The following is a 22931-nucleotide window of genomic DNA, read 5'->3' as shown; positions in this document are numbered from 1 at the left end:
CTACTAACACAATTCTAACAGACCTTTAGCATCGCTACGAGTGAGAAAGACTCATCATAGTCAACTGTTTGATCTTGTCGAAAACATCTTTGCGACAAGTCGAGCTTTTCTTAATAGTGACTTATCACCATCATCGTCTGTCTTCTTTTAAAGATCCATTTTACCCAATAGTCCCATGACCATCAAGTAGTTCTACCAAAGTCTACACTTTGTTTTCACACATGGATCCTCTCTCGGATTTCATGGCTTCCAGCCATTTGTCGGAATCTGGGCCCACCATCGCTTTCTCCATAACTCGTAGGTTCACTGTTGCTCAACAACATGACCTCCAGGACAGGGTTACCGTACTACTCTGCAGCAGTACGCGACCTTGTCGACCTACGAGGTTTGTAGTAACTTGATTCGAAGCTCAATGATCACCATCATCAGCTTCCACTTCAATTAGTGTAGGCGCCACAGGAACAACTTCCTATGCCCTGCTACACACTGGTTGAAGTGATGGTTTTAATAACCTCATCAAGTTCTACTACCCTCCCACTCAATTCTTTCGAGAGAAACCTTTTCTCGAGAAAGGATCCGTTTCTAGAAGCAAACACTTTGCTTTTGGATCTGAGATAGGAGATGTACCCAACTGTTTTGGATATCCTATGAAGATGCATTTATCCGCTTTGGGTTCGAGCTTATCAGACTGAAACTTTTTCACATAAGTTTCGAAGCCCCAAACTTTCAAGAAACGACAGTTTAGATTTCTCTAAACCTCAGTCTATACTGTGTCATCTCAACGGAAATACGCGGTGCCCTATTTAAAGTGAATGTGGTTGTCTCTAATGCATAACCCATAAACGATAGTGGTAATTCGATAAGAGACATCACAGCATGCACCATACTAAATAGTGCGTGGCTATGATGTTCAGACACATCATCACACCATGATGTTCCAGGTGGCACGAACTGTGAAACAATTTCCACATTGTCTTAACTGTGTACCAAAAACTCGCAACTCAGATATTCATTTCTATGATCATATCGTAGACAGTTTATCCTCTTGTTACGACGAACTTCACTCTGAAACAGAATTGAACTTTTCAATATTTCAGACTTGTGATTCATTAAGTAAATACTCCTGTATCTACTCAAGTCGTCAGTGAAGTAAGAACATAATGATATCCACTGCGTGCCTCAGCACTCACTGGACTGCATACATCAAAATGTATCACTTCCAACAAGTTACTATCTTGTTTCATCTCAATGAAAACAAGGCCTTGCTCATGTGGTATGATTTGCATGTCACTAGTGATTCGAAATCAGGTGAGTAAAGATCCATCAGCATGGAGCCTCTTCATGCAATTTATATACTAACATGACTCAAGCGGCAGTGCCACAAGTAAGTGGTACTATCATCATTTAACTCGTATCTTTTGGCACCAATGTGTAACACTACAATCGAGATTCAATAAACCATTGAAGGTGATTATTCAAGCAAATAGAGTAACCATTATTCTCTTTGAATGAATGATCGTATTGCAATAAACACGATCCAATCATGTTCATGCTTAACGCAAGCACCAAATAACAATTATTTAGGTTCAACACCAATCCCGATGGTAGAGGGGGCGTGTGACGTTTGATCATATCAACCTTGGAAACACTTCCAACACGTATCGTCACCTCGCCTTTAGCTAGTCTCCGCTTATGCCGTAGCTTTCATTTCGCGTTACTAATCACTTAGCAACCGAACCGGTATCCAATACCCTCGTGCTACTAGGAGTACTAGTAAAGTACACATCAACATTATGTATATCAAATATACTTCTCTCGACTTTTGCCAGCCTTCTTATCTCCCAAGTATCTAGAGTTGCTCCGCCTCAGTGACTGTTCCCCTTATTACAGAAGCACTTAGTCTCGGGTTTGGGTTCAATCTTGGGTCTCTTCATTAGCGCAGCAACTGTTTTGCCGTTTCACGAAGTATCCCTTCTAGCCCTCCCCTTTCTTGAAACTTAGTGGTTTTTCAAACCATCAACTATTGATGCTCCTTCTTGATTTCTACTTTCGCAGTGTCAAACGTCGCGAATCGCTCAAGGATCATTGTATCTATCCTTGATATGTTATAGTTCATCACGAAGCTCTCAAAGCTTGGTGGCAGTGATTTTGGAGAACCATCACTATCTCATCTGGAAGATTAGCTCCCACTCGATTCGAGTGATTGTCGTACTCAGATAATCTGAGCACACGCTCAACGATTGAGCTTTTCTCCTTTACTTTGTGGTCAAAGAATCTTGTTGGAGGTCTCGTACCTCTTAACAAGGGCACAAGCATGAAATCACAATTTCATCTCTTTAGAACATCACTTATGTTCCGTGACGTTTTAAAACGTTTTCGGTGCCTTGCTTCTAAGCCATTAAGTACTTTGCACTGAACTATCGTGTAGTCATCAGAAACGTGTATGTCGGATGTTCACAGCATCCACAGACGACGCTCGAGGTGCAGCACACCGAGTGGTGCATTAAGGACATAAGCCTTCTGCGCAGCAACGAGGACAATCCTCGGTTTTACAGACTCAGTCTGCAAAGGTTGCTACTATCAATTTTCAACTAAATTTTCTCTAGGAACATAAAAAACCAGTAGAGCTATAGCGCAAGCTACATCGTAATTCGCAAACACCATTAGACTATGTTCATGACAATTAGTTCAATTAATCATATTACTTAAGAACTCCCACTCAAAAAGTACATCTCTCTAGTCATTTGAGTGGTACATGATCCAAATCCACTATCTCAAGTCCGATCATCACGTGAGTCGAGAATAGTTTCAGTGGTAAGCATCCCTATGCTAATCATATCAACTATACGATTCATGCTCGACCTTTCGGTCTCACGTGTTCCGAGGCCATGTCTGCACATGCTAGGCTCGTCAAGCTTAACCCGAGTGTTCTGCGTGTGCAACTGTTTTGCACCCGTTGTATGTGAACGTTGAGTCTATCACACCCGATCATCACGTGGTGTCTCGAAACGAAGAACTGTCGCAACGGTGCACAGTCGGGGAGAACACAATTTCGTCTTGAAATTTTAGTGAGAGATCACCTCATAATGCTACCGTCGTTCTAAGCAAAACAAGGTGCATAAAAGGATTAACATCACATGCAATTCATAAGTGACATGATATGGCCATCATCACGTGCTTCTTGATCTCCATCACCAAAGCACCGGCACGATCTTCTTGTCACCGGCGCCACACCATGATCATCCATCAACGTGTTGCCATCGGGGTTGTCGTGCTACTTATGCTATTACTACTAAAGCTACATCCTAGCAAAATAGTAAACGCATCTGCAAGCACATATGTTAGTATAAAGACAACCCTATGGCTCCTGCCGGTTGCCGTACCATCGACGTGCAAGTCGATATTATCTATTACAACATGATCATCTCATACATCCAATATATCACATCACATCATTGGCCATATCACATCACAAGCATACCCTGCAAAAACAAGTTAGACGTCCTCTAATTTTGTTGTTGCATGTTTTACGTGGTGACCATGGGTATCTAGTAGGATCGCATCTTACTTACGCAAACACCACAACGGAGATATATGAGTTGCTATTTAACCTCATCCAAGGACCTCCTCGGTCAAATCCGATTCAACTAAAGTTGGAGAAACCGACACTTGCCAGTCATCTTTGAGCAACGGGGTTACTCGTAGCGATGAAACCAGTCTCTCGTAAGCGTACGAGTAATGTCGGTCCAAGCCGCTTCAATCCAACAATACCGCGGAATCAAGAAAAGACTAAGGAGGGCAGCAAAACGCACATCACCGCCCACAAAAACTTTTGTGTTCTACTCGAGAAGACATCTACGCATGAACCTAGCTCATGATGCCACTGTTGGGGAACGTCGCATGGGAAACAAAAATTTTCCTACGCGCACGAAGACCTATCATGGTGATGTCCATCTACGAGAGGGGATGAGTGATCTACGTACCCTCGTAGATCGTACAGCAGAAGCGTTAGAGAACGCGGTTGATGTAGTGGAACGTCCTCACGTCCCTCGATCCGCCCCGCAAACAATCCCGCGATCAGTCCCACGATCTAGTACCGAACGGACGGCACCTCCGCGTTCAGCACACGTACAGCTCGACGATGATCTCGGCCTTCTTGATCCAGCAAGAGAGACGGAGAGGTAGAAGAGTTCTCCGACAGCGTGACGGCGCTCCGGAGGTTGGTGATGATCTTGTTTCAGCAGGGCTCCGCCCGAGCTCCGCAGAAACGCGATCTAGAGGAAAAACTATGGAGGTATGTGGTCGGGCAGCCGTGAGAAAGTCGTCTCAAATCAGCCCTAAAACCTCCGTATATATAGGTGGGAGGGAGGGGAGGAGGCAGCCTCAAAACCTAAAGGTTTGGCCGAAATTGGAGGTGGAGGAGTCCTACTCCAATCCTACTTGGAGTAGGATTCCACCTTCCCACTTGGAAACTCTTTCCACCTTGTGTTTTTTCCTTCTCAAACCTTATGGGCCTTAGTGGGAACTTATTCCAGCCCACTAGGGGCTGGTTTATCTCTTCCCATAGCCCATGAGACCCCTTGGGGCGTGACACCCCTCCCGATGGTCCCCGGCACCCCTCCCGGCACTCCCGGTACACTACCGATGAGCCCGAAACCTTTCCGGTAATGCACGAAAACCTTCCTGTAACCAAATGAGGTCATCCTATATATCAATATTCGTTTCCGGACCATTCCGGAAACCCTCGTGATGTCCGTGATCTCATCCGGGACTCCGAACAACATTCGGTAACCAACCATATAACTCAAATACGCATAAAACAACGTCGAACCTTAAGTGTGCAGACCCTGCGGGTTCGAGAACTATGTAGACATGACCCGAGAGACTCCTCGGTCAATATCCAACAGCGGGACCTGGATGCCCATATTGGATCCTACATATTCTACGAAGATCTTATCGTTTGAACCTCAGTGCCAAGGATTCGTATAATCCCGTATGTCATTCCCTTTGTCCTTCGGTATGTTACTTGCCCGAGATTCGATCGTCAGTATCCGCATACCTATTTCAATCTCGTTTACCGGCAAGTCTCTTTACTCGTTCCGTAATACAAGATCCCGCAACTTACACTAAGTTACATTGCTTGCAAGGCTTGTGTGTGATGTTGTATTACCGAGTGGGCCCCGAGATACCTCTCCGTCACACGGAGTGACAAATCCCAGTCTTGATCCATACTAACTCAACTAACACCTTCGGAGATACCTGTAGAGCATCTTTATAGTCACCCAGTTACGTTGCGACGTTTGATACACACAAAGCATTCCTCCGGTGTCAGTGAGTTATATGATCTCATGGTCATAGGAATAAATACTTGACACGCAGAAAACAGTAGCAACAAAATGACACGATCAACATGCTACGTCTATTAGTTTGGGTCTAGTCCATCACATGATTCTCCTAATGATGTGATCCCGTTATCAAGTGACAACACTTGCCTATGGCCAGGAAACCTTGACCATCTTTGATCAACGAGCTAGTCAACTAGAGGCTTACTAGGGACAGTGTTTTGTCTATGTATCCACACAAGTATTGTGTTTCCAATCAATACAATTATAGCATGGATAATAAACGATTATCATGAACTAATAAATATAATAATAACTAATTTATTATTGCCTCTAGGGCATATTTCCAACAGCAACCTCTATGGACATTTCTAGGGTAGGCATAGATTTCCCGCTTAAGCAGATTTTCGTGGGGTCTTGGTTAGGGTCTACTGGGAAAATGTGCACAACTGCCCAATATTTCCAGGAATTGGGAGTGATCCTCGATTTGAACAGCTCATACCAGGGTGGAAGGGAAGAACCCATGGTATTGCGGGTAAAATCCCACAATACTTTAACAAAACTGCCCGGAGTTGCATCCGAATTTCTGAGGTAACTCCCTTGGGGTAGCATGGCAAAAGGCTATGAAGGCACTGCACAAGGTGAGGGTTGCTGGGAAGATCACTGGGTGACCCTTATATAGGCAGGGTTGGGACACAAGCCATAGGTTGGGTTGGCCTCGGTGGTTGGCTTCGCCCTAGCGTGGTTTGGTCAGGACCACAGATAAAAGTTCACGAAATGTGACACCTTATTGTGGTAGACCGCCGCGGTTACGTCCAACTATAGTTATGCAGTCTAAAAGCATACACAGGTGATTACCTGCAGTGCTTAAAATAATGGAACAAAAACAGTTTGTTCATTTATGAAATACCAGCTCATATATTACGTGCAAGAGAACTCTACAACAAGGTAAAGGCTTAGTCTACTTCGTTTACATCTAGGTGAGCGGGTCTTGCGGGCGTCGAGTTTGCTGGAACTACGGCATCACGATTGCTCGGGGAAGGGGGTGGAGCTACAAGGTCGGGGTAGCGGTGGTGTCCATTGCGGGGTGCTATGGCAACCGTTCCGTTGGAGGAAATCCCCAAAATGCAGTGAAGCTCCTCGGGGGAGATAGGCGCATGATTTGGGCTGGCAGCTGGGACAGACCGCTGGAGCTCAGTCGGTCTCCCAAACAGCACTACAGGGTTGCTGGCTTCAGGCTCCACTTCTCTCCTCCTCAGACGAGCCAGATCTGTACGAGCTGCAATCAGGTCGAGGGTGACCTGGTCGTACAGTGCCTCTTGCGCTCTCATGTAGCGTACAAGGTGCAACAAGGCGGAGTCGGTCTCATGGTCTCCGCTGGCGACCTGGATCGGCCTACCAAAACCTTCACGACTAGGGTAGTAGTAGAATGAGCGATAGTTAACTCCTGGCGACAGGTGCTGGAGTTGAACTATTGCCTCTCGAGCTGCCACCTGGATGGCCTCGGGCTCGTAGGAAGTTCACCTTCCGGTGAAACGATGGGGACGCTCTTGGGTGATACTCCTGCCGTAGATGTGTACTGTAGCCCAGAAGTGACGATTGTCACCACCCGTGCGCTCTTGGTACACAACATACTCCGGAGGCTCTTCCATGGCAAAGGCACGACGGGTTAGGCTGGCTAGGATGGCTACAAAACCTCCTTGGTCCGCAGCAGTGGTCTCATTGTGGACAATGGGGCCTGGCATCTTGAGGTGGTTGTGGTCATGATGTGCTGTGCTGGGCAATAGCTCCCTTTATAGAAAGGAGAACGAAGTCTTCTCTTGCAAGATTGCGGGAAAGGACAAAAAAAAGGGTCGTGGGTCACTGGCGTGTGACCACAGGGCTAGTCTGATAGGTTGGGCACCGCCTTGCAGAAAGGTGTTGGCGAACACTATTCGGCTACTGGTTAGGGCAAATTTGTCTGGTGGCTATGGCACTGGTTTCATGGGTGGCCGTCTAGTGCTCATTGACCCGCCTAAGATAGGATTAGCCAACGGTTAGCCTTGCCCTGATACCAAGGTTGTGGGGACTGGATTTTCGGGGATTTTAATTTCCCTTCAAATGGCCCTTAAGTATGCCAGCCCCAGGAATACTATTAGCTGGCACACCTTTCCTTGATACAAATGTCCAAGAAAAAAATACAAATTGAGGTACAAGACCAAGGTGGTCTATTGAGTACATCAAAAGGGTTTCTAGTGGTTCATGGGGGAAGCGTTTCAGGGATCTCCAACTTCTCTGGGACTCCATTTCCCACAGGAACAGCTGACCGGGTTAATTTCTGTCTCGCGCGACTGTTGCCCTCGAAGCCTATGCTCCAAGCTTATCGTCAAGCATATCCTCTCCATGCTTGAAATCTGGCCAAGACAATAGACAGGGACAAGACAGTGAGTACTTTGAATGTATTCGCAAACATCAAGAAACAAACATGTAGATGTTAATTATACACTTATAACAAAGCCACAATATTCTGTCAACCCAGAAATACAACTCGAATATTAGTAGTGAAATTATAATACATACTGAAATTCATTAACCAAACAATAAGGGTAATAATAACAGTAGCAATATAAGGCATGCCACAGTCGGGCGTCTTGGCGACACCACATAAAGGGCTTATATGAAATAATAAACATGCCACAGTCGGGCATCTCAGCGACACCACATAAAGGGCTTATATGAAATAACAAACATGCCACAGTCGGGCGTCTCAGCGACACCACATAAAGGGCTTATATGAAATAATAAACATGCAACAGTCGGGCGTCTCAGCGACACCACATAAAGGGCTTATATGAAATAATAAACATGCCACAGTCAGGCGTCTCAGCGACACCACATAAAGGGCTTATATGAAATAATAAACATGCCGCAGTCGGGCATCTCAGCGACACCACATAAAGGGCTTATATGAAATAATAAAGAATATCCAGGAGGTAGAACCGTCCGAGGGATATTCAACAATCAAAATCATAAGGGTTAGTCCACAGAAAATAATGTTTATAATCATCCACCATATATCCCGATTAGTCTCATACTTCTTTAACTACCTCCGAAGAACGACACTTAGACCCACACTTGACTAGTCAACCAACGTCCTTGACCGTGGACACGGCTACTCGAATAGTTTTGACTCTGCAGAGGGTGTACTCTCTACCCATAGTTCACGGTTTTCAATAGTCATCATGACTAATCCCGCGTACGGCAATTTAGAAGGGGACACTTAGAACCAGCACACACCCATTTTACCTCTGCGAAGCCCGGCTTCACCCGGACTACGCTGCCAATGCAAAACCATAAGACAGAGAGGCTCCGACCTCGACTAGCATGGGATCCAAAATATTTATACCGCGCGCTCACGGGGAGTGCCCTCCCTTCCGGTCCCAGACCGGAAACATCCATGCCCCCTCACCGTATGACTGGATTTATACCACGACCGTGGATACCTTTATCCCGGCCCCTCTACTGGTGCGTGACTGATAATAGGTCTGCAACTGACTATACCAAATCCATTATCCAGGAAGCTATGGTAGCATGCAAATAAGGAGACATACTGACAAGACTCGATATATGGTCGACTCAGGAGGTTTAAATATTACCTGCATGATTAGCACAAGCCATATGCAGACAGAGTCACCACCCGCATAACATGCCTTGCTGACCACTCTCGTCCACGAGGTGTCAATCCCACGATCGTGTCTCCACAAGACACCGACTTTCACCGAATCCCATCCGGTAGGCATGTAGGGTAGGAAAGGGTGACCACTGTCCATGCACCATAATGCAAAAATCTTTGCTCATAAATTATGAACCACATTTTCATGCCCAAGATGCGACCCTATCCTCAATTTGGCACGAGGGCCTCGTCAGGGATAGAAGCGCATCTTCTCGTATCGCAAGAATGGATATCGTTACAAGTACATGTACTGAAAAGAAGAGATATATAATAGAATTGGCTTACACTCGCCACAAGCTACATCAGAGTCACAACAGTACAATACATAATCATCATGAAGAAGAGCAGGGTCCGACTACGGACGAAACAAACGAGAAAATGAGAACGGCATCCATCCTTGCTATCCCAGGCTGCCGGCATGGAACCCATCCTATATCGATGAAGAAGAAGAAGAAGCAACTCCAAATGAACAATCAACGCGCTCGCGTCAAGTAACCTGTACATGTACCTGCAACTGGTGTTGTAGTAATCTGTGAGCCACAGGGGACTCAGCAATCTCATTTCCAAAGGTATCAAGACTAGCAAAGCTTAATGGGTGAGGTATGGTTAAGTGGTGAGGTTGCAGCAGCGGCTAAGCATATATTTGGTGGCTAAACTTACGAGTACAAGAAATAAGAGAGGGAAGATCTACGCATAATGAACGTGAACTATGGATGATCAAATGAATGATCCTGAACACCTACCTACGTCAGACATAACCCCACCGTGTCCTCGATCGGAGAAGGAACTCACGAAAGAGACAGTCACGGTTACGCAGACAGTTGGCATATTTTAATTAAGTTAACTTCAAGTTATCTAGAACCAGTGTTAAACAGAGTATCCACGTTGCCACATAACTACGGGCACGACTTTCCGAAAAGATTTAACCCTGCAGGGATGCTCCAACTAGTCCATCACAAATTACCACAAGCCGCGTAGAAATCCTCGATCACGACACTCGCGATCTCGTCGGACTCCTTAATGGAAAACCTCAACTCTGAGATTACCCAAAGCATCACCGGAATCCCGATGCACAAGATATTTCGTGAAAGGTAAAACTAATCTAGCAAGGCCGCCCAACGTGTCGACGATCCCGATAGGAGCCGTGTATCTCGTTCTCAGGACACGATGGATGGGTCACACTAGGAGAACCAAACCTCGAGTAGCCCCACGGTGGCCCCGTAGTCTGCCAGTTTGGACCAACACTCATGAGGAGCACTGGCCCGGGGGTTGATTAAATTATCCTCGGGGTCCGGAAAGTCCCTATGCAATTTTATTAGGTGGTTAGGCAAATGTAGTACCAAAGTTGGGCCTTGCCAGACCAGTCTTAATCTAAAACGAATTGTCAAGGGGGTCCACCCCGATCGTGTTAGGAGCGCTCAAATATGGAACATAACACCAATAGTCGAAACTAAGGGGGCAAAGGTGGAACAAAACAACAGGCTAGAAAGGCCGAGCCTTCCACCTTTTACCAAGTATATAGGTAGCATTAATATGGTGATATATCAAGGAACCCATGTTTTTCACATGGAAGCAATGCACCTGCAACTAGCAACGCTAACACAGGGTTAAGAAAGCGGTAACATAGCCAATCAGTGGTTTGCTAGGTTGAACAGGTTGAAGGGTTTCATGGCATTGTTGAGAGGATGATATTTAACATGTGGAAGGCAACGAGACATAATTGATAGAAACGGTAATACTAGCATGGCAATGATAGTAATGGTATCTGGGGAAATAATAATCTTGTGTGAGATCCCGCTTGGAAGAAGAATGACTCCGTGAAGCAGACGAACCGACGTAGTCGAACGGGTCCTCACAACCCAGCACGCTGCGGAACTCTATCGAGACGAAGCAAACCAGAAACACAAATCAACACACAGAATTCACCACACGATGCACAACACAAATGATACATGAACAGCTAAATACATGCAAGTCACGGCATGACAATTCACACAAACAGACAATACACATTAAGCGAAGTTCAATATGACAGAATTCTACATTTAATTATTTAGTTCTATACTGATTAGGTACTCGGCAATATTAAAAGTGGTTAAATATGGCAAGAGGTGAAGCGTAATTAAACTACCTATCTAGGCATTTTAAATGAGGTCGGAAATGACATATAGCATCTCCGAGACGACCTCACATGTTAATTTACAATTCTGTCCAGATCTGAACTAACACATTTAATTAGTTGTTAAACAGCAAAACAAATAGGTTCACGTGATTCTACGCGTCGTTACGAGCAATTTACACATAGAGATCATCTCCAACGGAGCTACAGTTCAAAAGATACAAGCACCGCAAGATATGATGGCATGAATGCAATATGTGTGCAACGACGGTCACGAGCACTTCAAAACATACAACCAGCAAGAGGAAATGAAACTACACGAGATTCTAAGCAAGTTTCATATAGGACACGATCAAAACGGAGCTACGGATCAACAACTACGAGCAAAACAAGAAATCACTACAATCTGCCAAAATCAGCCACATAGCATTTTCTACACCCCACAACTACGAGCTACACAACTCCAACAAACTCAACCAAGGCATGACATGATAGAGGGCAAGAAGCACTACAACAAACAACTAACAGCAACTAGCATGGCATCATGGATCACAAGGGAAAGAAGTCATAAAATGGCATCTCACACACTATTTCAGACTTACTGAAAATAACACTTCATGAAAGTGTAGTTTTCAATCTGAAGGCATATAAACAGCAGCAAAACCAATAGCTACAGGACTCCAAATGTCATGAAAATTCACAGCATGCTAGAGAAACACAAAGTATACAACTAACTCCATTGGACCAACCTCAAAAGAGCTACAGATCAAAAGATAGAAGCAAGACAAGACAGCAACAAAATATAACAGATTCCAGACTTTGAAATATTTCAGCACCTCCAAATCAGCACAATTTCTAGCAACTTGAGAGCAAGCAAACAACACCTAAACATGCATTTCTGTTGCAACCAAAAATACCAGGGGCTAGAGTAAACATCAAAGGGCAACTCTCTAGTTGACAACTACTTCAAACGAAGCACGAAATAAATCCTACGAAAAAGACAAGAGGGCAACATGGCAAAATATCACGCGAACTAACTTGCTCAAAAGCTAAAACTAATTGCACAGAAAAATCATATGGATTTTTCTACCCCGAAAACATATAAAATATGTGGGGTTGCGCAACAAAAATATTGCCACACGTAAATGCGAGATAATAACCTATACACGGAAAATAAACTAGAGGCAAATCCCTACACGCAAAAATACGAATGACTACTCTAAAATACATGGCAAAGGGGTTCCTAAAACATGGACATTTCTTCTACGACATTCGAGCAAACCGGACTCACGCAAAAATTAAATACGGGACGGATCCTATTGGAACAGCACGTAAAACTATGCATTTGGCACGTCAAACATCGTCAAACAATTATGCAAGTTATAAATTCGTGATCTACGCGAAAAGTTACACAAGATACTTATGCTACACGTCGCGATCCGACACACGAGCTGAAAACTACAGACATTTTATTATCGTCATCTTTCTGGAATTTATTAATTCCGAAAAAAAACCTAAGTACTCTAATGGGCCGAACTGGGGCGCAACATAACAATTAGTCACACGGGGGAGGAATGGATCTCTATTGCTCACCTGGGCCGGCCTGGAGGAAGGGGCTGTCGGCTTGGGCCTGCTGGAGCAGAGGGGAGGCGGACCGAGGCCGGTCGGGCGGAGGAGATGGGCCGCGGGGCTTGGGGCGCGAGGCGGAGTGGGTCGGCGGCTCGTCGGGCAGGAGGCCCACCCGACCAGGCAAGCGCTGTGTTCCCCTCGTCGTTCTCCTCGAACCAGAGGAGGAGGCGGCGCTGGTTCTCCCGTGAACGAGAGCAGAGGCGGTGCTGGCCTCGCTGCGAGGGAAGGGGAACCGGCGGGGGGAGCGGCCGGATCTGGTGCTGCGGGGCCTTTCCCGGCGGTGGAGGCGCGAGACGGCCACCGGGCTCCATGGTGATGGGGACCTGCGGTAGAGAGGGCGCCGAGGGTTAGGGAGAGAAGGTAAGAGGAGAGAGGAGCGGGGCGAGGCTCCGGCCTGTGTCCGGCGAGGCCCTCCGACGAGGCGCGGGGCGACGGGGCTTGGGGCGCATGCGGGAGGGGCCGACAAAGGCACGGCTCGAAGCACCTCAGGGAGGAGTTGCGGACATGGGAGGAGCTCCTGTGGTCGCCCGGACATGTTCGATTTGACCACGGACATGTCCGGTAGGTGGGGATTTGGGCGAATCTGAGCCCCAGATCTCAGATCCGAAGGCTGAGAAAGGCTATGGAGCTTAGGGCTGCGGGATTTGAAGGGTGTGGGCTAGCAGGTGGGGTTTTCTAGGGGGGTGGCTGCAAAAGTGACTAGGGGAAATCCTAGTGAAGTGAGAGGGCTCTCTCTCGGGGGGTGTTACTTATATAGGGTTGGTCTCTGGTGGGGTGGACCTCGTCCGTCCGATCGCGATCCGATGACCACGAACGGAGGAAGTGGCTAGGTGGAACTGGTGGGCTCTGTAGAGCGGTTATCCGGAGACGAGAGGGAAAACGGGCGGCGCGGCAACGATTTTTAAAACACCGACAGACGTCCGACGATATACCGAATACGGTGCCACTACGGTCAACCATTCGGGTACCAGACGGACTCCGATTGCGATGAAACTTGACAGGCGGCCTACCTATATTAAATTAAGACTGCACGTCAAATCTCAACCCAATCAGAGAAAGTTTTCAATACACTTTTAAAAACAAGATCTGAACGATGTCGTGGGCGCGTGCGTGTGTGGTCGGGCTCAGAACGGACAACGACGAGAACCGGCAACTAACAACGGATGCAAGTTTTGAAAACGGGCAGCAACGGAGATGCCGATGCAATGCAGATGATGCGAATGATGCGATGATGATGCCACAAATAAAATAAGCCACACGACGAAAACGGAATAGAAGGGGAATCTTCTGGAACGTCGGTCTCGGGCTGTCACACACATGCATGATTGTCACATGAAATAACACCACATATATAACATAACTCTATGTTATTTGCACCAAGAAAAACACACATAACCAAGTTAAATGTAGGTTGAGGATGCTTGCCTTCAAAGTGTAGAGAGGTAGGGTTCACCACAAATTTTTTGCAAGTTTTGACTCCTCTCTTCAAAGCCTATTTAAAAATATATGCTAATTAACACACAATATAAAAATAGCACAAGAAGTTGTCTTATAAGATTTTCAAATAAATACTAAAATAAACTAGACAGAATTTGAAAGAGGTGAGAAAAAATAATCAACTCATTTGGAGTTTTCTATAAAAACTTATAGCCAGCCAAAGTTTGGTCAATTTTTTTTTAAATAAAAAAGAAAAGAAAACGCTTCGGGAGAAAATGCGCTAGGGCAAGGGAGAAAGCGTACTCGACATAAGACTTCTCCACTTAGCGCGGGCTCTGGCTGGAACAGAGACGCTGACACGCGGGGCCCGCGTGTAGGTTTGACTCTGTCGTCTTCTTCCTCCTCTGGCCGAAGGGAGAAGGGACTCCGGCGAGGCTCGCCGACGACAGGGTCCTCCAACCGGGAAGCTGAGGCCATCGGCGTGCTCAGGGGCTCACGGCACATCCATTCCAGGGTCTTGGAGCAGCGGCAGCTGTCGGGAACGAGCAGCTCTTCCTCCACGGCGGAGGAAGCTTCGGCTCCGACGGGGCGTTGGCTAGGAGAGGTCCTAGGTGCAAGGCGAGGGGTGGGGCAGCTCCGCTGTGTCTAGGGCGTTCAAGCGGTGGGCTTAGGTGGGGCGGAGGTGCTCTAGCCAGACCGAATCGACCTGAGGCACTGCGGCCGGAGTTGGGGACGAAGGGGTCTCAACCCAAAATTTGAGCTAGTGGGGCTGGCTACGGCTTGGAGGGGGCGCTTGCGTCGAGCTGCATCCATTGGTGCTCATTAAATAGCCCCGGAGTGTCAGTTCCGCGGCACAGATGGATGAGATATCCTTGGGGACAGCTACTGGCGAGGGCACAGGGGCGACTCGATGCAGCCACAGGGCGGGCCGAGAAGCAACGGCTTGTCGCAAGGAGGTGGTCCTAGGGGCAGGTGGCGCTCGAGGAGGGCTTGGGCAACGATGCATCGCTGCCCGGCTATTGCAGCTTGACGACGGCCGACATGGCTACGAGGATACAGGGGCGGCAGGGGCAACAGGGGCGCACGGGGAGCTCGTGCGAGATAGCACACGCGCTAAGGCCTCTTCGGGCAGCAAAGGGGCGGCAGGACTGTGACGCGGCGACTCGGGCATACTGGCTGCAACGCGCGCGCTCCAGAGCACACTCTGGCATGACTGTCAGGTGCTCGATGGAATGCCATGGCTAGCTAGGGGCTTAGGCTGGTGGTGAAATTCTCCAGATTGGCTAAGGGCTCTACTAGGGATCTTCTAGACATGTTGGTTTGGTCAATGGAGCAACTCTCTAACACAAACAAAACATTATGCCAATTCTGGTCAGGGACACCGGGTGTTTGACAAAATGCCAAGGGCATCTAGGAGCACTTGCTAGCCACAATAATTACCAGATAGGAGTCTCCTTGGATGCAAACAAATGTGGTATGGTTAGATCTAGCAACCAAACAACTTCACAATGTAATTATAGCAAAAGTCCATTTCTGGACAGAAACAAGATGATGATGCAACAGGGGTCAAAACAACTCCAATGGGGCTGAAATTTAATACTTAAGGGTTTTATAGGGTGGACTATAAGCACAAAAAAATTCAAGGTCATTGGGGAAGAAAATAGTGGGGTTGCAGTACAAAATGCCAATCTGGTCCAGAACATAAAACAAAAAGAGGTGCTCAAATTTTTCAAAAGACCAACATATATTTTTGCATAAAACTCATTTATATAAACATCTTGACCTCTACAAATTTTTACATAATTTTAAAAGACTTTTATGAAGAGGTTTCAGTGCAAAGTACCTACGTGGACCAAAATAGAAAATATATTAATGAGCAATATTTTACCAAAATACCCAGCTGGCTTTTTGCATAATAGTGATCCCAAAACACATGTGGTTATTATAAAGTTTTTGTGAAGCAATCAAAAGCAGTTAACAGATGGTTGTAGTACAAAACTCCAATTGGACCAGAAAGTAAAATCAATTAATTTACTTAATTTTTCGCAAACACATGGCTATATTTTTATTAAAAAAATGATCCAGGGGCATAGAAGGTAATTTCCAAGTTTATTGTGGAAATTTTCGGAGAAGTTAACGGGTGGTTGTAGTATAAAAGTGGGTCCTTGAAAAAATTAAAACCAGTTTTGAATAAATAGAACAGAAAGATAATATTTATAGAAAAAGCCTTCTCTGCAATATTCAGTGGAGGAAAATATTGGAGTCAACACTCAAGCCACAAATAATTTTTCAAAAAGCTCTAGCTCATAGAAAGAGTTTTTCATAGAATTAAGAATAGGAAAGGCTCTGAAATCAGAAGAAAACTCAGAAATAAAAATTTCAGAATAATCCTAGCCAAATTCAATAAATAAAAATTGTGGCAAAAAAATTGGGGTGTTACAGCTGAGCGGGGGTGAGGCGGCGGCCGAGGCGAACAGGCGACGGGCGGGGCGAGCTAGGGGAGGCGGCAGGCGAGGAGGGGAGGGAAGAGGAGTCGGGGCTGGTGCGGTTTCGGGGCGCTTCACGGAGAGAACGTGGGGCATCGCGGTGTTAACGAAAGATTTCATTAACGACAATTTAAGACCCTTAGTTATGTAATTAGATGATTCAGATTGTAAGTTGGATCTGCTTTCTCTTCTTTTTGTAGTGATAGTAGATAGTACATAGATAATAGATGATCAAATGGTTTAGATTTTAAACTGGATTTGCACTCTCGTCCTTTCATAAGGGTAGTAGATTGCAAAAATCCAATTTGGCTTCCGGGTGCACGTGTTCTGCGGGTAAAAATTATTTTAAAAATGTTAAAAAAATTCTAACAAAAATTCTATGTGTTTATTGTCACACCCAAATGCTACCTACAAATTTTTAGACAAAAATGTTACCCCTAAATGTCAATCCAAATTTATTTTTTTCATCGACGAAGCAATGCTACTCCGTTTCGCTTGAAATTTGTCAACTGTCAAGCATGCTTGTGACACTAACACCAACATCTACAAAAAAATCATTTTTTTAAAAGATATACTTTTTTTTCCAGGTTACTGTTCACACAGGAGCATGGCCTCTTCCTAGTAGATTGTGCTTGTTTTACTTTCATAGGGGTGGTAGATTGTGCTTGTTTACACAATATACGCATAGAACGATATTACGGTCACGAACCATATTATAAGGGTATCTTTAATAGAAATTACTAACATTCAGGTTTAGAAGTATATAATTCAATATATTAAGTAAACCAGAGTGAGTCGGTAACACGCCACACGTGACAGCAACGCACAAGTGTCACTACGTAGTTCAGAAGAACTGAATTGTATCCACTCATTATTTGTCCACCCCAATCCAGGCTACACTGATTTAGTTTTAAAACACATTTCATACATCCTTTACTCAGCAGCCAGCTTTCAAAGATCCACCTTGACAAATGAACAGACAGTTACTCCCTGCTCTCGAACCAGGCAGATAAGTACGTCCTGGGTCCATACGGTATAAACCAACAACTCCATGCAGCTAAACCTGCATCACTCTGGATGTGAAACAAAAAGCTTGAAGAGATAAAACACAAGAATAGTGACCAGATATAGGTAAAGGTACTATTTTACATAAAAAGAGTGATGTACACAACCTCCAAATATCTGCTATTGTGTTTTTTCAGTGCTCAGTCACTTGCACTCGCCATACCAATCAGCTTCAGCATGTTCCGATCCTCCTTGAATCTCTCAAGGACTGTACCCTTGACAAGCTCTGGCTTTCCATCATTTGATCCCTTCACTTGTATCCCCCAACATTCAATAACTTCTGGTCTGAACCTACTCGTGTTTGAAAGGGGAGGATTGGTGAATGTGCTGGAGGTAAATGAGTGCCCTTGATCGAAACCCGCAGAAAGGAAGAGGCCAAAGTGATGTGGTTTGCCTCCAAAGCCGATGCCATTTGGAATGTTCTCAGAGGTGAAGTTCACAGCACACTGTCAAAATAAGCTAATTGTGTATAATCGCTCCTACACCACTTCACCCTTGGGATGATGAAGACAATACATTCCGTAAATAAAGGAAGAAAAGATAGGCCTACCCATTGCAAACTTTTGTTTGCTCCTGTAGGGCGAAATATGGACGCTTCGGGATATAACTTGAAAAGGAATGTCTTCATGTCACCATAAAAATCGCTGTGCCTTTCCCATGGTTGTGATGCATATGCACCATAAATGGAACCTTCTGTATCTTTAATAACCAGAACAGTCTGTGCATCGCCATTCCTATAAAATAAGGGACATGCCAAGAATTATGCACACAGTGAAAAGTCTACACACAAAAGACCATCATGGAATAAGCCGTCAAGCTTTTTCCCAGTAAGAGAACATCAGTGCAAGATATATTTTAGTTTTTTGTTTCCTTTTCTGCCCTTAGTTGTGACACACTGCTCATTTCTGCCTCTTAGGCAAAGAATGCTCTTTTGCTCTTCTAGCCTAAGAATCGAGCCTTGAAATGACGTGCACAACTATGATATTCAACAGTACTCACGTTACATTGCCTAAGAAAGTGTTGAAGCTTTGTCCATGAAGAGAACTGTGATACAGAAGCTTCCACTCTTGCACATCATGTTGAGAGAAGCCACCTCCTATATGCCAAGCATACTCTTTATTTAAGACTAGCAACTCGGAGGAGTTTTCTGGATAATGAAGTAGAGGTACCTGGAAGCCGGCTCTGCCTACAAAATAAAACAACTCAACAGAAGCATAAAAAAATTATCATAAACATTCAGGTTAGGATTGGCTTCATATTCCTACAATCAGATTTGAGAACAGAGGATACATGTTTTTATTCAGTTTAGACAAATTAAGTACCATAACATTCTAGAGTAACAAACATGTAGGTAAGTAAATACACCCTCTGTTGAACTGCCAAAACGTCCTACATTAGTGTACAGAGGTAAGCAATACGCAAGAGTGTGGACGTGTGGTATATCACCAATGGGGTGGGATAATGATGTTTCTAGGCTCGCTTGGAACAAATGAACATGAATACACAAGATATGCCCTGATAAATTTCGAAAAGACAGGCTCTCATGTACATGCTGACAGGTCAATCTTCAAGTAAAGCCATAGATGCTTCCTATACCAAGGTCATAGCCATTGACCATACGCTGGCGCCCATGTTAGCGCTAATAGCAGTCTGCTTTCAGGTTCACTCAGTTGCACGCTTTTGCTTATCCCATTCAAACGGACATGTGGACTCGCCTATGTATAGCACATTTACTTAATTGGATCATAGATTGTTGAGGTGATTTCTTTAAATTGTATTATGAAAACATATGGACACACTTCGCCTCTTGGCATCAACCTCATGTCTTCAATCTTCACCAACAGTAGTTTCAGATTCAGGCTTACCCTAAAATAGGAAACGATGGCAATATAAGCCTAGTGCACGTCCGCTCAAGTATGATCAACACCAAAGTGTGTTTGAGAAAGATAGAGAGCTGGGATTTGTAGCTAGAAGTCTAGAACTGACAACAGTAGTACCCAAGATTATTTATTTTTTATGGTCTTGAAACTCTGGTGAATGGTGATTTCACTATTTCAGACTAAGTAGTACCTCACCAGTAGTAAAGAATTGTCAACTACGTGTCTTGCTTTTTTCATATACTCCCTCCGTCCCAAAATAAGTGACTCAAAAATGACTCGGTTTTGTACTAATTTTAGTACAAAGTAGAGTCCTTTTTTAGTCACTTATTTTGGGATGGAGGGAGTACCTAAGAGATACTTTGGAGCTCCAGAACAGTGTGAGTGCAAAACAGCACAAACTTCACTTGCCTGTTGAAGAAAACGCCAGTTGTACCAGGCAAATTAGAGAGCCAGGAGGAACAGTTTGAAGAAAGCGCCAGTCACCGACCATATGTATATGAACTCAAGCAATATCATATTTGACTATTAAAAGCATAATTATTCTAATGCAACAAATAGGAGCGCACTTCTGTCATGATGCTACAAGGAATACACACATTTTTTTGGAAAATCTTCAGAATGGTAACACATACCTGAGTCAGGGGGCATCAACAAACTTCCAAGGAATTTCCTCAGTGATGGCATGACAATACACCATTTTCTAAAGTCTGATAATGACATAGACTTCTCAGAGACCCCTCCAGCATCCTTCGAAAATACCGCAGAGTTGAGAAATGCTTCAAACGTATCCTTGTTTGAACCTTCCCTGGCTTCCTTATTATCTGCAAATATGGTTTCATGAATGGACGCCAATACAGCTTCCAGATCAGACCTGGCAATGCATGAAAGAGAAAGCGTAGGAGTAAGTGGTTTGTCAATAAAAACCTACAGTCCTGAATACAAATTCCTCAGGACAGATACTCTGAAAACCTAGATTCCTAAATACAAATATCTAAGGACAGATACTCCGAAAAAAATATTTCGAAGTGGCAGCTTTTGTTACAAACATAGACAAAATCATCATCTAAGGAGTTAAATATGTGCAACTGACATACGAAGCTACCAACACATCAAAGAAGAGTCAGTTCTACCAGCACATTCAAGACATACCTTGTTAAGATACCATCTCCCATCACATCGCACAGTTGAAAAATGAACTCATCAGCTTCATCTTTAGTTCCCCTTTCATAGGTTGCCTACATGTTACAAAGAGATGGATCATGGATATCAAACAACGAAACATAAAGGAAAAAACCTAGCAAGACATATGGCATTCCCTAGCATTGGGAGGAAAACTTTATGCTGAATACAAATAAAATATATGAAATTCATTACTAAAAGGGTGAATTAGCATCGCAACTAAAGAACAACAAAACTGTTATCGGAAGTTTTTTTCTTTCTGAAGAGTTAAGGTTTAAGCAATAGAAGTAGAGTGCATATATGTATCCAACCAAGCTAATCGGGCAATAAGAAGTACTAATAGCAACCAGTTTCAACAAAATAGCAACTTAAAATCAGTCTAAAATCTAGCAGAACATCCAGTATCATATGACATAAAAAGTAGAAACACATCTCTCCCTTTTCTTTTAAATTGTATTGCATTACAAATGCAGCACTAGTCCCACCAAATTTGTCCAATCCACCAGGATTCCCAAAAATGAAGGAACGAACTGAATCAAGCGGTAGGACAAGGATACCAACTTTGGAGACGATCAAACCCTCGAAGGTGACTCCATCTTCCACGCTGCTCTCCTTCGCCACCAACTGGAATAGCCTGTCGCCGAGCGCCCCACGCACCCCGAAATAATCCTGCGTTAGATGGACGACCTCCCATCAGAAAATGGATTCCGGATCCACCCGAGTCCAATCCTAGTTGCAAACTTTTGCGGCTGCGAGCTCACAAGGAAAACGGGGCGGGATATGGCGCGCCCCTGGGTCCCCGACTGCGCGGCGAGTGAGGAGAAGTGCGCGCGCAGGTCGTCCAGCGCCTGCTTAGAGAAGGCCCTACGAAAAGTGGAGACGGTGCGATGAGATCACCACATGATGCTCGCGAATTGCTGCGGGGGTGAAGCAGGAGCTGCCGTGGAGGTCCCAGTGATTCCAAGCTGTAGTACCTGGAGGCCATGACGAAGCTGGCAGAGGAGGCGGACGAGGGAGAAGCCTGTGAGTTACCCATCGCCGCCGCCGGTGGGGCCGGCGCACGGTGCGGTGACGCCGGGAAAGTCGGTGGCGAGCAGCGCGCACCACAACCAGCTGCCAATTTTCCTTTTCCTTTTCCTTTTCCCTTGAACGACAACTGCACGGCCCATCGCGCCACCAAGGGACGCTTTGTGCAGCGCCATTTCTTTTCCTTATTTTTTTGGAACGCCTTTTTCTTCCTAAATCTATGGAAAACTCTGTCGTCCCATCGACGGATCAGCGTTTCTCGTCCGCCGCCTCTTGGTCCGTAGATCCTTTTCTGATCTAACGGCTCAAATTATTCCCGCGGCCGGTGGGTCCGTGACCGAGTGGTGACCGTTTTCTTGAAACTTCCCATCAGTTTCAGTTCGTTTGTTCCTGCAGCTGAAGCAGTTGACCGCAGCTGAAGGGATTGGGAGTCGACGGCGACTGGATCTGGGAGGACGGCGGTGCGAACCCAGGCCGGCGACGACGACTTCTTCAAGAGTGGCGGCGGTCGTCGACGACCCAAGCAGGTACGGCTCTCGCCTGGATCCTGCAGTGCCAGCCTCCGCCCCACGCTCCGTTAGATCCTGCGGTTCTCATCTGGATCCCGCAGCGCCACCCGTCGCTCACGCACCGCAAGCACCGCAGCGCCACTCGCCTGCCGGCAGCGTGCGGTTCTGCCCCGGATCCCGCAGCGCCACCCGTCGCCCCTCCCTGCGCAAGCACCGCACCGCCATCTGCCTACCGGCAGCGTAGCCGAAGCAAAACCGACCGCAGCTAGTCGGCAGGACCAGTTTCCCGGTGCTCCGCCGAGGAAAAGGAAGCTCGGTGTCGGTGCGTTACAGATTTCTTAGCGAACCTGTTGTATGCTGCATCTTGTTGCAGAAATCAACAATTTTACTCTGTTGATGATGCCCTGGAGCTCGGTCGCACGCATGTTTTGCATATAGGAAAATGAAGCCTGACACCTTTCTGTCATTTCCATGGTGATGACTGCTTCTTTTCTTTACTAATAATAAAGCTTGAAGCCATGGTAGATCATATTACTAGTACTAGACT

At 45.5% G+C, this 22931-nt stretch overlaps 1 protein-coding gene across 2 annotated transcripts; it reads right to left on the bottom strand.

Annotated features, from left to right (window-relative positions):
- Nucleotides 1-17568: 17568 nt before the first annotated feature.
- LOC123452862 (MTOR-associated protein MEAK7) lies at nt 17569-22004 on the bottom strand. Of its 2 annotated transcripts, XM_045129588.1 has the most exons (9): nt 21824-22004; nt 21611-21713; nt 21411-21518; nt 20820-20905; nt 20303-20541; nt 18790-18976; nt 18341-18524; nt 17898-18236; nt 17569-17798 (listed from the first exon to the last, which is right to left on the bottom strand). In XM_045129588.1, the coding sequence occupies exons 1-8, from the start codon at nt 21883-21885 to the stop codon at nt 17931-17933; spliced, it is 1275 nt and encodes a 424-aa protein (XP_044985523.1). In that variant the 5' UTR covers nt 21886-22004; the 3' UTR covers nt 17569-17798; nt 17898-17930. The 2 variants fall into 2 exon arrangements, with proteins under 2 accessions (XP_044985523.1, XP_044985522.1); XM_045129587.1 differs by having other exon boundaries at nt 17569-18236.
- Between the last annotated feature and the right edge of the window lie 927 nt (nt 22005-22931).

Source organism: Hordeum vulgare, chromosome 5H (genome assembly GCF_904849725.1).
Source record: "Hordeum vulgare subsp. vulgare chromosome 5H, MorexV3_pseudomolecules_assembly, whole genome shotgun sequence".
In the NCBI taxonomy this organism is placed as follows: Eukaryota; Viridiplantae; Streptophyta; class Magnoliopsida; order Poales; family Poaceae; genus Hordeum; species Hordeum vulgare.
This window is presented reverse-complemented; position numbering and strand designations above follow the sequence as displayed.